At 39.9% G+C, this 15,891-nt stretch overlaps 1 protein-coding gene and 1 long non-coding RNA gene across 4 annotated transcripts in view; one reads left to right on the top strand and one right to left on the bottom strand.

The window, feature by feature from the left end:
* Positions 1-5,524, top strand: part of LOC142068815 (uncharacterized) — a 39,458-nt gene extending 33,934 nt beyond the window's left edge. For both annotated transcript variants that reach the window (XR_012664712.1, XR_012664711.1), the window contains exon 3: positions 4,916-5,524. This is a non-coding gene — a long non-coding RNA (uncharacterized LOC142068815). The remainder of the gene's footprint in view (positions 1-4,915) is intronic.
* KCNB1 (potassium voltage-gated channel subfamily B member 1) overlaps positions 4,728-15,891 on the bottom strand; it is a 201,805-nt gene continuing 190,641 nt past the window's right edge. For both annotated transcript variants that reach the window (XM_048819653.2, XM_075118773.1), the window contains exon 3: positions 4,728-15,568. In XM_048819653.2, coding sequence (XP_048675610.2) covers positions 13,550-15,568 — 2,019 coding nt within the window. In that variant the 3' untranslated portion in view covers positions 4,728-13,549. The remainder of the gene's footprint in view (positions 15,569-15,891) is intronic.

Below are 15,891 nucleotides of genomic sequence, written 5' to 3'. Positions count from 1 at the left end.
TTTGACAATTCTTTTTCGTTGTTGAATAATTTCAGGTTTTCATTAAAAAACAACCACCAAAAAACCCTGGGTTAAAAAAAAAAATCAGTTCTTGGCAACCAAACTTTTTTCTGCACAACCAGAAAATCATGTGGGTTTCAGTTGCTAAAAGTTTTCAGGTTGTTGTTTGTCAACAAACCACTCTGCGCCAAAAAAAAAAAAAAAAAAAAAAAAAAAAAGTAAAAAAACCCAGACATTGTCTGTGAAAATTTCAGTTCAATTAAAGAAAATTTTTTTTCCCATTGAGAAACCTGTTTGATGGAATTGCCTGCTGATCCAAAGGCCTTTGGTTGGTTTCCATGGCCGTAAGGCGAACCCAAGGATGCTGGACGTTCTGCCACTGCAGACCTCTCTTACCGCAAATGAGAAAGCTCAGTCAGAGTAAAGCCTGCCTGGTCTTCATTCCAGTTCTATGCGCCACCTCAGTCAGGGAGCAAAGGTGCATTCCAAAGAGCCTTTAATCAATGAGTCCCTGTGATGCTAAGGAGTGCGTGGTAGGGTAGAGGCGATTGAGCCAATAACAATGGCCACATGGGCTGGACTGGCTGCTTGGTTCCTCCTGCTAAATAGCTAGTTATTCCTCAAAATGGGGTCCATAGTGCGTCACTTACATTGTACTGCAACCCCAGGCTCAGGCGCTACAGGCCAAATTCATTCCTGGTGGAAATCACATTGACTGCAGTAGTGGTTTTACACGAAGAGGGTATTTGGCCCTCGTTTAAAAGAAAAAGTAGTACACATCACTGAGGTTATTAAATGCCCCCCTGGCCTCTAGAACTCAGTATTTACCTGCTAGATGGTCTTCCTGCTGTTGCGACCCTTCCGTTGGAAAGCGTGTGCCAGGCCCTGAACCCAGATTACATTTTTAATGCGTGATTATAATTGCATTATGCAAGACTTTACATAATACAGTGATTTCAGACCACAGGGATTGCTGGTGGCACCATTACAAGGAGCTTTTATACACTTTAGGCTCTTTCCCCATAGACAGGCTGCCAAAATACTGTGCAGCTTTTATTACCATATGTGCTGATTTCTCCCTCCCTCCCTCTGCAATAAATTATGATTAGGAGTAGCTGGCACTGAGCCACTAGTGCTTTGAAGCGGTTCAGTTCACTTGTTTCGTTATGGGTAGGGTTATGTGCTTTGCTTAGCAATAAGCTTCCAGTTTAACAATCCATTTGACAAACGTTGGTGAGTATTGGCAAGATTATCTGTTGCTTGGCTCAGGGGGCGTAACGTGTTCTCTCACGCCTTTGCACTGGTACCACCGTGCCAGCACGCTGCGAGGAGCAGACTCGCCAGAGCTGCCATATGCTCACTTAACTGAAGTGTGCTGGAGAGCTGGGAAAGCTCCCGCCCCCCACCACAATCCCACGCCTCTGGTAGCCTAGTTACATTGGTCTGCCAGGCACAAACCGGGTGTCAGATATAGCCCCAGTGCAATTTAATCTCTCCATGGCGCAGTGGGCGGGACAGTGACTCCTCAGGCTAACTTGCTAGTTAACATGTTTCAAAAATGGGCCTTGTATCCTCAGAGGCACCACCCTGGAGCTAAGATGTTATATCAGGAACCCTTCGTACTGCCCCAGTCTTCTAGAGTAAAGGCCCACCCTTCACAAATGAAAGGGGATCCCTCTGCGCCTCACCTTTGAAATATACAGATTCTCTGAAATGCAAGGTTCAGATCCTGGTGGGCTTGACGCAGTCCTTTGATGCAGATGATTATTGGGGAGGCAGTGTTAAGACGTCTTTACCAAGAACCCGTGCTCTTAAAGTGCCAGTAATATCCATGCAGCACAGCAGCGTAGGCTTCAGTTTACACTCTTGCAATGGCCTCAACCAACCATCCCCCCCCCCCCCACTGGTGTGAAGTGCGCCACGCTCTATTTGGTCACCATTCTTTACTTACAACATCATTTAGCTAGCTCTGTTAGCTCACATGCATAGAAAGCGACCCGTTCCCTTCCCAAAAGAGCTTATAGCTAAGCACAAGACACAGGACAATGGGTCAGGAGTGGGAGGACAGTGAGACTAGTCGTGACGAGAACACGGGAGGCTGGCTTGCCTGGAGAAGTGGGTTTGAGAGAGGCGAGAGCGGGTGCTTGGCAGAGAAAGACAGGGAGAAGAAGAGGGTGCATTCTGTTTGTGCTCTATGTATGAAATATGTAAAGTGCTTTGGGTTCCCTGCAGAGCTGTGAAATCTCTTTCAATCCTGGCCAACATTCCTTTTCTCAGTGCCATTGTCTGAAGCTAGGTCTGAGCTATTGCTGAGTGTGTAATGGCTGCTGGTTTTCTGCTGGGATCTAACTCCTTACTTTGTCCATTGCCTTGACATACTGTGGCAAAATTGCCACTGTACCATGCCCTCCTAGTGGCAGTACCTCAGTTTCCCCCAGCTAGTTGTTGGCCTATTGGTATCACCTGAGCCTCCAGCCAAGCCAGGTAACAGATGCAACCCTTCACAGGACCTCAAAGTCCTTAATTTACAGTAAAACAGAAAATAGCAAAACCCTCTACCCAGGGTTTCATGAAGGTTGCAGTTCTCTGATCGGCTCCTGTCTTCAGTTGGGGGTTCCAACTCAGGGATCAGTGTCCCAGGCTTCAATCATACCACAGCCCAAGAGCAAAAGCATCCATCTACCTCTCAGGTGGCTCGCTTCCCTGGCCTTTCTTCCAGCATCCCTTTGCTCCTTCCTTTATGAAGACTCAGTCCCTCCCTAGCAGGTCTGATCACCAACTAGGCCAAACACTCCTCTAGGTGCAGTTTGGTGGGTTAATTGGCCTCTTAGGCCACTTTAACCCTTTTTTCACGTGTGTGTGTGGGGGAATATACTACCCATCACACATACGACATACCTAAAATATTGAGAGTGCTCTGAAAGCACCTAAGTCCTTTTGTATGTTAGCCATACGTCTGTGGCCAGCTGAGTGCATGTTGATAAACATAAGACAAGCCTGGGTAAAACTGGCCCTAACAGGACACACACAAGCAGATTGTAATGATCAATGAGCCACAAATTAAATCCGAAGTTCCACAGCCTGCTTACCACCAACAGCTCCTTTGCCTTATGTGCTTTTCAAAGTTGTTCTGATCTTTTGTGTCAATAGACTGTAATAGGTCTGGCAGCGTTGTGGTCTAGCCTCTGGATTTTGCCAAGCAAAACAAACGATTTCGGTAAATTGGCTTTAACTAGGGTAAAAGAATACTTAGTGCTTCTTATCTTCAAGGACTTGACAAACAATCTGCCCAAACCCCACGAGATAGGCATGCTCCCAATTTGACTGATGTGGAAATTGAGGCAGCGTGAAGACTAGCATAGGATCACAAAACAAGTCAGTTCCAGAGCCCATCTCAGAGCTCAGGCATTCCTGTGCTCAGATTATTAGACAAGAAAGAAAAAAAATCAATGGGAAATGTAGCCAAATTCTGTCAGAATTTTTTTCTTGGAATCAGGGGTTTTATCTGAAATCTGTAAAATTTCTCTTGAGTCCTAGTCCTTAGATCTAATAATGCTAGATATTATCAGCTACTGTGATACTCAAAAGATCATTTAAAAAACTTAAGAGACTAAAAAAACAGAGGGAAGCTATTCAAAAATGCCTATGCACATAATTTGACCAGATTTGACCATTTGTGCATATATGTATCTGATTTAAAAATGTGGTAGCTGCATGGATAAATTAGGTGCACAATTGTGCATGTATTGTGTACCTTTTTGCACAAAAATTGTGTATGTGGTTACTGTGAGTGCATGTGCAGACTGGGGAAATGTATGGCCAATTCTAGTTAAAGTGTGTGCTTTCTTTTCTTTTTTCTTTTTTTTTTTTTGAATTTGGTCATCAATTAAAGTGTTTGAATTAAATAAAGCTAATTGTCTTTAGAAATCAGGAGGTCTGAAGACTCATCTTATATTGGAGTTGCATGCCAATTTAAAAAATATTAGTTTCACCAACTGAATGAAAGAAAAGTACAACTGAGTAGTGCAAAAGGCCCTTTGTTCTGATGTCTTGCACAATTTAACTAACACCCCATTATTTCATTTTCTGGGGAAGAAAAATGCAATTGCTCAATCAGAAAACCCAGGTTCTTGACCCAGTAACTATACATGCAACCTGTTTAGCCAATTTCCATATCCAGAGCTCTTCATCTGACAAACTCTGCTGTCATCCCATCTGCATGTGATCAATCCTAACATCAAGGTCAAGGCTCTCATCATTATGGTCTCCAGTCTGATATCTGTAAATACATCACTGTAAATACATTCAGAACGGAATATTGTTGGGAAGTGTTCTGTTTCACTGAGATGAGTTGTGGCTAAATTAGGTCAATGTATATTTCAACGTACAGTTCTAAAACACTTAAGCCCAGGAAGTTAAGTGCCTAAATACTTTTAAGGATCTGGGCATTAGGGTTTGATTCAGAAAAAGCATCCTTATTCAGGAAACACTTATGCACACATTTAACTTCATGCATATGCTTAAGTCCCTTTGGAGTCAATGGGACATAAATACATGCGCTTAAGTGCTTTCCTGAATCAGTGCCCTAGATATGGGAAAATAGGGTACTCTGTAACATCTGCTGTCAGTTACAATGGTTTCAAGTAGCCTGAATCGCTGTGCCAATTGACCATAGTTATTGTAGTGTTGGCCAGTAAATATGACCATAAAACAAACCAACCAAAGGCTCAGTTTTATCCGTACCTTTTTATTTATTTCTGCAGTAGGGGACCATTGCTTTAAAATCTGTAGACATTTGGACATATTTTACAAGACAGTACAGTTTCTGAATGTCACACATTGATCACAGTTTCATAGCACTACATGCATATAAAGACATTGATTTTTTAATTTTTTTTTTAATTATTTTTTACAGAAACAACTGGAGTGATCAATAAACTTCAACGAAGGAGGACTATTTACCAAAAAAACAAAACAAAAACAAGAACGCACCAAACCCTCCCTCTCACCTCCCAAAACGTAAGACTCTAAGTGCACTAGTGTATGGCTAATGGAACATAGTTACCCCAAAACACAAGGGTGTCGAGTAGATATTGCTCAAACGGTGAAAAAACATCTTCTGACATGCTGTCCCTTAGTGTGACCCAATCTAATAGAACGAAGAACATGTGCTGGCCGTGCTGAATCTGCTGGGGCAGCAGGACATGCATGGCAACAACTACCCTTCACTATACATTTTGGGCCTGATTTCCTAGTGCCTCCACTTTCCACAGGTATAAAATGACAAAACACGGTGTAAAGCAGTGGAGCACCAGACTTTATATTTTCTGCCCTTTCTCACTATAATTCCATCCAAATCCGCCAGGAGAGTCCCAGGAATTTTTTCCAGTTTATATTTGGTGTTAAAATACCGGCTTTACTGTTTAAATGCTTTTTAAAACCGGTACCATTTTTATTGCACTAATGTACTGGCTAGTGTGTATCCCCCCCCCAACCCTCTAATAAATATCATCAGAACTGTTCATCTGTGGCTCATAGGCCCTATATCTCTAACGGAGAGTGTGATTTGCTGACACGATGGAGGCCTGTGCTTCTGGAGCAGGAAGGTATTTGTTCTATCCCTGCAGGCACTGTGAAATTCTGAATGGGTCTGATGTATAGCATAGTGAAAGACAGCTGTGACTTCCCGAAATAGTCATAAGTTTGTTACAACACGGTATGTCTTTAAGAGCATAAAGAGAAGCACACCTTTAGATGTTTTCTCTCCATTCCAGAACCACTTCACTGGACTGATTAAAAAGCAGGACTCTTCCATGTTAAAGTTGGGTACAGCAGATCAAAATCTTCTAATGCCAATAATATATAAAAAGGTTGAGATTTGGTGCAATTTAGGACCTGTGGCTGGCCTTTTAGTCTTAGGTATTAAGAATCACTCCTTATCATGGCTTCAAAGTTCAACATAATATGGAGGATCTGCCACAATGACAAACCTGCAGGGAATGTTTTATTGTGAAAGCAGCTCTGTACACCAACCGTAAAAAAGCTGGCAAGGACTGAAAAGTGTCCTATCCCTCAGGGCTCAAACCAACAGAATATAAAACAAAGCTGGTGGTCATAGGAGGCAACATGAACTCAGCAGTACTTCAGAAACAAGATAGAGGAGGATAAAAGACAAGAGACATGTCAGGGGGACAGATCAAAATTGAAATACTGTACAATAACCATGAAGTACCGCGCATAGATCAGAATTGGTGTGTCCTCACGTGGTCTTAATTGCAGATTAGCAAGGAGACTGAAAGGTGTGACCCAGTAACTGACACAATATCTGTTGGTAACTACTTGTACAAATCAACAAGTCCTTGTCTAAGGCCCTGATAAATTATAAAAATATGGGGTGAAATCTAGTCCCACTGAAGTCAATGTGAGTTTTATAATTGACTTCAATGGGGCCAGGAGTTCACCCAAGACAATCTTGCACATTTAAAGAGAAATAACATAGAGTGATCATAAACCAACAAATCTGAATGAAATGATTGTCATTCTCTTTCACACACTTCCATCTAATTATTACTGCTTTTCACTTCCCCCTGCCCAGACGGTTTTCAAACAGGTGCAATGGACAGCTGTATTCCATCCCTGAGATCACACAAAGCCTTTTGTCTTCCCTAAAATATATTTGCTGGCATGTCCAAAAGATCTGAATACAGTGGGTCTTTGCTCTGAGTGCAAATTTACTTATTTTGTTTAATGCAGCATAGCTGCAGTGTTATAAGCATCCCTTTAAAATTTCAAATGTTTAGCCTTGCTCAGACCTCCAGAACATCAATATAATAGTATTACTCTCTATTTAAAAATGAAAAGTATTCTTTTCTAAGCTTATAACATGATTTATTGTGCGATGAAGCCAGAATCAAGAAAAGCAAAACTGAGCCATATTTACAGATATGAACAGTTGTGGCACCTGACCATTGGTGTCAAAGGACACTTGGTGGTGGTTTAGGTAACATCAGCAATAAAGGGGAATATGAACTTTTAGCTTTCAGAAGATTTCTTTTGTCTTGCAGAAAAAAAAACCTTTTCTTTAAGCCCCAAAGCCTAATTATCTTGGTACATGGCTGCAAAACACATGCTGGAAATCAATCACCTTTTAATTGGTGAGATGACTGACATTTGGATGTGTTTTTTCCTAATGCAAGCGAGCTAGCAGCGGGTCAAATGTAACATTGGAATAAGCAAATACAACTTATTGCAGTGGTAAATTTGGTCCATAACATGTTGAGTAAACCAAGTATTCTATTGGTATGCCCTTTTGAAGGGCATTTTATATGACTGGAGATGTCAGATGTGCAGGGTTATTGCGTTGGCTAGTTGGAGGTGTGGCTCCCTTTCAGAAACAGAAACACATTTTCCATTCATTTATTTCCTCACGTGGTAGCTGAGCCTTGCTAATGTATAAATCATTGGCAAAGCAAACTTTGCTGGTCATTACAAGCTTGTTCCTACTGTGATTGCTGATTATTTATACATTTTCAAATGTACAGACTTCTAATTAAATCATGTTTCAGGTTTGCTCTCTAGGGTTGCAGGCATATAGGAAAATTCCACAAAGAGACCATAGCTGTGTAAATATAGAGCTGGGCTAACAGAAGGTACTGCGCGAGAATTTCAACTCTGGAAAGAAACTGCCCATGTGCAACCAGTCGCCTCTTCTTAATTTTATGTTTAAACATTTGGACCAATTCAAAAAAGAAATATTTATGCATAGATTTAGGGTCAAAGCTATCCAGGCAAACTCCTCATTGACTTCATAGGGCCATGACATGGTATATATCAAGGCATTTGTTTTTCTCGTGTATTTTTTTTTTCATTGTAGGTGACATTGTAATTGGAGAGCAGCAAAATGATTAAGAAGAACTAAGTACATGGACAAATCTTTGCCTTCACCAAACCCAAATCCAGTCCCTTTCTGAAACTTGTATATTTAGGAATTTGGATAAATAAATGTTCTCCACAATTCCTGGTTTTGCCCAGGACTGAAGGTGGCAATATCAAAATACAACAATTGCTTGAACCTGCAGTCTTTACTTAGGCAAAACTCCCACTGGGCTTGGAATTTCAGTGGAAGCTTTATCTAAATAAAGAATACAAGATCAGGTATTGAGGTTGGATAAGAGCCTGAACTTTCAGTTCTGGTGCTGATCTCAACTCCATCCCTAAAACTTTTGTAGTTGACTCCATCACTAATTATTATGGTGATGGTGATTTCCAAATCTAGTCCCTTCTACACACTGGGCAAGATTCTGATCTCAGCTTAATCAACGTAAATCTGGAAAAACTCCACTGAAGTCAAAGGCTGCAGTTAAGGGTTGAAATCAGTGGAGTTCCTCCAAATCTACACCATTGAACCTGAGATCACTGTCTGGCCCATTCTCTCTTTTTTTAAGAATACACATCTTAGTTTCCGTGTACTGTCCTTGTATTTTGTTTATTTTTAAGGACAACAAGCAGGAAAATACAAATACATGATGACATCAAAGAGATTCTGTGACCTTTCACAGACTTATTTCAGGAGGGATGTTTCTGGTGTTCTCAGAACAGAGACATAACAAAAAACACTCAGGAAATCAGCTATGTAAATGAACAACAATAGCTGCTAATATATTATTCTGTAATACAAAAAGAAGAAATTTGACTTGTTTGCCCTATTATAAACTTGCTAAAAATACAGATATATATTTATATTTTATATATATAATATTTAAAATCTGAACAGAAAAATAGACTTTTCCATACATCAGATACTTATAGAGCCAACACAATGGCAAACAGACGGTACAGAGAACATCTGTACTTTAATCAAGAATTATTTAAAGCCATATTCTGCCCAACTGGGTGATTCTAAAGCAATCTAAGCTAATGCTTGGTTCATTTTGGTTACCATAAGTGTAATAATTGATAAAATATGAGAGCTTTGCTAAAGAAATAGATATATGGGATTCTCCACGTCCACATTTTGTGGACTGAGCTATATTGTACAATGTAAATGCCATACAGTTTCCATTGTTTCATCACCTTACCCAGGAATTCTACTATTTGCTTAAAATGAGGTGTTTGAGAAGTCTGGTAAAAACGACTGGAGATAATATTATGCGGAACTTATCAACAGAGCGAACCTGGCATTAGCAACCTTGTTTTCGTAATGAGTTTTAAATACCCCAGTTATTTATTATAAACTGTACCAGCCATAATTCTGTCAAAACATAAATATACAATAGATACAAATATTAACAATACATTACAATTTTACAGAAGAGAATACTGTTTTTCATTAAAAATGTTTATCATATTAGCTGCAAGGGAAGAAAAGGCTACAGTTTATCACAGCCATAGTTGCCAAAGAGACCAACCGAGTAGGGTTTGTTTCTACGTGACGTGCACAGATTAATATTCCCCAGGCCTTTGACACAGTATGATCAGAAGGAGAATATGTGTTCCATTGGCATTCTTTCTTCTTCTTCTTTTCTCATATTGATTCTTGAATCTTTCATAAAATGTGGGTTTCACAGGAGAGTCTGTTTTTGTTTTCCCTTAAATGTACTCAGGTGAAGTTTCTAAGAAAAGGCACTGAGAAATCCACTACAATAAATTACTGTTGTTTTCCTTTGTATAAAGCTAAAAGTCAAAAAATCTTTTGCCTCCTGGTTAAGAAAACTGCACCCATTCCTTCCACAAATATATATATATATATATATATATATATATATTTTAAAGTTGTAGATTGCGTAAGAGACAAGCAAGAACCCAGACATCATGTGCACACGGTCCTTTCGATTGTGATGCTCTTTGCTGCAGTAGCTAAAACTCTATCAGCTTGCTTGACGCATGGTACACAGTAAAGGACCTGAATGCCAGATATTAGCGACTGATCTGCAGACTTTAGTTTGATGCAAGAGATATTACATATTTCCCCTCCAATTTTAGAAGATTAGGGAAACATTTATCAAATGAACTGTAAAATGAAGTTGCCCTTTAAATACTTACGGGATTTGGTGAGCATTACGTTTTCAAAGCACTGCCTTTTCTTCTGTAATGAGTACAGACTCTCAGTCTAGCATAGCTTTTCATTTGACAGTAGATTTCCCAGTGCTTACATATATATATATGTCTTATGTACACACACACACACATATATATAGATATATATTTCTTATTCAGACTTTATTTCGTTAAAATAAGTTACTCATATTTCATTTTTTAACTGGGCACAAAATAAGAGCTACATCTTCACGCACAAATAAGAAAGAAATGCTCTTCAAGCATATTATATGCTTAATTGTACATTATTCTCTTTCTATAAGAAATCTATAGGACTTTGGCCATTAAGACTTAAAAGGTAGAAATTTAATGATACTTTTGACAGCCAGTTCAAAAGCGATTCAATAAAATGCTACTTTAATGGTAAGACTAAATAGATGAGATAAAGTGTGTGTCAGATTCGATCACACAAGGCAGAGAGAGGGCCTTTGGTTACAAGGAGAGTTGCACCAGTTGTTTTTATTAAAAAAATGACAATTATTGATCTATACATTTTTGTCAGTGCCATCTATAAACCAAATACATCACTTTAAATGAATGTGTGGTCAACACTACAGTGTATGGCTATATTTAAATATGATCACTTTCTTGATATGTAAAATATGACTTTTTTTTTACATGAAAGCATCAGCTTTAAAAATATTTAAATTGGAAATCACTATTATTTGCTTTATAAAAAAGTTATCTTCCCTGAATTAATTTTTTTTATTTAATTTTTTACATTTGTGCTGATGGCAGACATGGCTGATGACTGAAACATCGAGATTATGCCGAGACTGCTCTCTTTAAAATTTCTCGTTTCCACTCTATGGCCTAGCAAACCATAGACTCAATCAATACTTAACGCTTTATCTGCTGGAAAGTCACTTTACTTTCTAATAATTACTCAGTCTTAACAAGTATCTCAGCAACACACTACATTAGTTCCCATAAGTACACTTGTATGTACAATGGGCCAAAGCCTGAAGTCCTTAATCAGGCAAAATGCCCATTCAAATGAATGAGTTTTGTTTGAGTCAAGACTGAGTAAAAACTGACTAATGACCCTCAGGAATTGGCCCTATATAAGTGCTCTGAAGATGCTTCTGTATGGACAGGTACTTTTATTTATTTTGAGTACCTGCTGTGTAACACTTTGCGTGGAATGAGGTCTGTTCTCCTGTCACTAGACTAATTCTTGAGGTCCTTACTCAGTTTGTTCTTTCTGTCTTCTCTTTCAGGAAATTTCCCAGGATTCAGCCTTATTAAGAAGTGAGTAAAAACTTTGAGGAAGGACCTCAAGCTTTAACCCAACATGAGGGGAGTAATCTGGATAATTGCTCTGCATACTGAGGGCAGAATAGATCCAAATATGTGTACAGTACTGTTCCAAGTACAGACCTAACAAAGCTATAGTTACAACCCATAACAATTCCTAAAACATACACGTGCTTATTGCTTTCATCTGTACGTGCTGCATTCATTGTTACTGATAGACAGAAGTATAATATAGAGTGGACAGACAGTTACATTCAGGACCAACCAACAGCTATTTTGTAATAGAAAGGAACAAAATGCACCAGACCCAGATAGTTTATCTTCCTAGAGACGTATTCTTTATAAAGTGACACTATGTACCAAGACCTGTTGCATGCAAATAGTTACACATCACAGCAGGTACTCATAAATATGCATCAAACTCTTATTGATATAAGTTATTTACAGTTTAGCTTTACAATAGAAACAGACAACATAAAGTGTTACTATCACAGTTATCACAGGACGGATTGTGTTTTGTTACATGTGTGTAACAAATCACAGCCATAACAGGAGGCACAAATGAAGACAGTGCTTGTTTAAAGTGCTAGATTCTTACACTCTGGTTTGTTATTCCACCTTCACACATAAAAACAGCCAAAAATAAAAACAACCCCCCCCCAACTGAAAGTGCTTTTTTTTTTTGAATATTACAAATGAAAGAAAAATATTTTCTACACAAGTCAAAATAACTTTATAGAAGGACAATGTTTAAAACCTAAGCTGGTTGCTGTTAGTTGCATTTGTTTAAAATGGTCATTTTTAAGAAAAAGATTGAATATTATTAAGCTATTTGACCTGATTTGCCTCTCACTTATATCTGTTTTATGCTAGTGTAACTTCATTGGCTTCAATGGAGTCACCCCTGATTCCACCATTGGAAGTGACAGCACAATCAGGCCTGTTGTGTAAAATTAAATAAGTCCTGTTTTTGCATATTTAGTTAACACTTGCATATCTAGCCATTCAACATCGACTGAGTGCAAAATGCTTCAGACTGACTCGTTCCTCTCCTCCTACTTTATGAGCTAGATTGAAGCTGACCCCTAAGTGACTATGGAAGTCAGAGTGGGAGGGGTACAAGGAGCCATCACTGCCACTCTTTACACTCTGGTGTAGGGGCCAGCTGCAACACAAGGAGTCACAAGCCTAGAATGCCTGGACTCTCCAAACAGGGCAGCTCCTGGGCCCCTGCCTTCTGCACAGAACAGGCAGTATGGGGTACCGGACTCCTAGTAAGAGGGAGCATGTTACACCCTGTAAATGTGTCGAGCTCTCACTCAGGTGCATTCTCCTGCAGAGCCCTGGAAAAATTCTGGCTGAGTCAGCCAAAGCGTCCCTGGAGAGTCTTACTTCTGCACGGTCGCTTCACACTCCCCCAGTGTGGGCTGTGGCTTAGAAGCCCCTCTCTAGCCCCAGATTAGGTATTGGTTTTAGCAGTGGGCAAGTGCAAGTTTCACTACTTTCTAGGGGGCGTTTTAAATTAGATACAAGTGGTGCAACTCACCCTGATTAGATTTCAAAATAAAACATCAGGTCCTACAGTATCTGGAAGAATTAAACACACACAGGGCATATTAATAATTTATTTCTCTCGACCACTGTTATTTTAAATAGACATAAGCTTAGATTTACCCAAGTGTTCCCTGTTACCTTTAGACACTGTATCCATCAGAAAGAAAGATGCAGATGGGGGCTATCTGGAACAGCTGCCCTGAAGCAGCAAGTATTGTGTTTCTAATAACTTTATACCAACCCCAGTAATTTGTTCCGGAATTCAAATCTGGCTGCCTTTGGTCTCTTCTATGGAAGTAACACAAATCAGATGTTAACACTTCCAAAAGGAGATCCATCGTACAAGGGGAGTGGACATATATATTTGGTCATGCTGACTTCAATGAAGGACATGAAAGGAGATCAAAGCGTGAGCAAGACTTACAATCTTTATTTTCACTGATGTTTGTAGGATGAATTGGGCAACATCCCTATAGTTGTTCCAGAGAAGGATGTTTTCATAAACCCACACCAGGCCTCCCCTCAGACTTTTAGAAACAAGTGGCTTGCTTCAGTCAAAGTTCATGCCATGCAGAAGCTCTCTTTCGTTGTGTTGACTGTAAAGACATTCCTTTTAACGTTCAACAACTTTTTGGAGCACATGTCAGATGCTTTGATCGTGGGTGTTAGCATGTCCTCCACCACCTGGCAATATATGGACCTCAGGTGAAATGTGATTTTCTAGTCTGACAGTCTCCTGATTGCCCTGGGTTTTTCCAGTGATACCTTCCATGGAGTAAATGCAGTTTTGCCCTATAAACTTCGATGAGGTGGGTAAAGCAGCACTCTCTAGATGGTTCTTCTCCATTCTATAAATGTTATCTTTTTGCTTTAGATAAGCACTGTTTGTAATATTGTACTTGGGACTTACATTTCCTGGAGGGGTTGAGTCGTAAAGCAACTGACCTTCATCATCAGTGTCAGCATCTATATATTTATGTATGCTGGCATCATGAAAGTTGAAGGCTATTGCTATCTGCTTCTCTGGCGATGTTGGGGGTGTTCTAGCACTCGCTGTTGTGTAGACAGAGGTTTCTGGACTGACTAAAGATCGATCAGAGAGTAAGGAACTGTCTGCAGCGGCAGCAGCTCCCCTGTCCTTGAGAGCATCTGGATATATTCTGAGTACATTTGATGCTGGTACTAATGTGCTGTTGCCATCTTCCATAAAGTTGACTTTCAGAGATCTTAATTTTAAAGGGTTACTGCCTTTTACGGAACTGTTGGGACTCTCTATGAAAAATGTAGAGCGATGGCTGCCTTCCAGCTTTGGGTTTATCTCCATGAACCTGGTTCCACTTCTCTCTGCCCTGATTTGCTCCTGAATTGGATTAACACCTCCTTTGGAGGGAAGTGTAGCAAGTGGACTGTGGGAGAATTTCCCAGAGTCAGGGAAATCTGTAGCACAACTTATAAAACTGTCAATGCTTGACATGCTCCTCATGTCAATGATCCCGTCAGCACGGGTGGTCAATAAAGGGACCGTAGGGCCAGGAATGGTCTCCATTTCTAGCTCTTCCTTTTGCTTTCCAGGGTGACCTGTGTTTTTAGTGTTGAGGTTTGGCTGTGACTGAGTCTTTGCCATTTTGTTGTACATGTCCTCCAACTGTTGGACATTCAGGTGCTGAGGACTGGAAGAGGACCGGGCCTTTTCTGGAGATCCTTGTTCCCTAGTTTCAAAAGATTTACTGGAGCTAGTTTCAGAGAGTGTTCTCTTGGTCCATTTCCACTTGCTGGGGGACAAATGATTGTCCTGAACTTTATCCTTTTTGCCCGTGCTTTCTCCATTTTTTTCAACCACAATATCCATCAGTTCTACACTACGGGCAAAAGCATCCTTCATATTCATGGAGACAATGCTGCCATTTCTTTTTGCTCTTTCAAGTGCTTCTCTGCGCTTGATGGCTTTCTCCTGCCTCTTCTGCTCTTTGTAGAACTCAGAGAAGTTATTTACTATGATTGGGATGGGAAGAGCAATCACCAGCACTCCAGCAATGCAGCACAACCCTCCAACTATTTTGCCTAAGAGAGTTTTGGGGTAGATGTCTCCATAGCCTACTGTTGTCATGGTGATAGTTGCCCACCAGAAGGAAGCTGGGATGCTCTTGAATTTTGTATCATCCTCATCTTTTTCTGCAAAAAAAACTAAGCTGGAAAAGATCATAATGCCCATGGCCAAAAACAAGATGAGTAATCCAAGCTCATTATAGCTCCTCCTTAGTGTAAAACCCAAGGACTGTAAACCAGTTGAGTGCCTGGCAAGCTTTAGAATTCGGAGTATCCTCATGATACGAAATATCTGAACCACCCTGCGTACATTTTGGAACTGAAGTACACTTTTGTTTGATTCTGTGAGGAAGATAGTGACATAATAGGGCAAGATAGCTAGCAAATCAATAGCGTTCAGGGGGCCTTTGAAAAACTTCCATTTCTTAGGCGAGGATAGGAACCGCAAGAGGTATTCCATTGTAAACCATGCAATGCACACTGCCTCCACGTGGGCAAGCTGAGGGTTATCTGTGGTTTGTCCAAATTCATCCGTGCCTTGTAGTTCAGGAAGCGTATTAAGTGACAAGGCTATTGTAGATAATACAATGAACATGATGGAAATGATGGCCAAAATCTGCAAATAAAAGAAAAACTAGTTAGTTCATCTCAAAAGATATGCTCCAATATTTATCATCATTGTTAATAATATACAGGATATTTTCACTGACATATCTCAGGCTAATTCTGCCCTTAGTTATACAAGTACGGCTCCCATAAATGCAACATAAGAAAATATGATCTTAAAAGTGTTCACTCTGCAAACTGTTTTTAAATGTGTCTTGTATACAAAGAAGGTTGAACACAGATACTCCAGACCAGTTTGCTCATCTCTACCTATTCAAGGCACTTGTATCAGATAGCTAAACTATCTGGAGGATTGTGAGATAATTCAGAGGA

The sequence above is a fragment of the Caretta caretta genome, chromosome 13, assembly GCF_965140235.1.
Source record: "Caretta caretta isolate rCarCar2 chromosome 13, rCarCar1.hap1, whole genome shotgun sequence".
NCBI lineage: Eukaryota > Metazoa > Chordata > Testudines > Cheloniidae > Caretta > Caretta caretta.
Note: the sequence above shows the minus strand (reverse complement) of the source record. Positions and strands in the feature narration are given on the sequence as shown.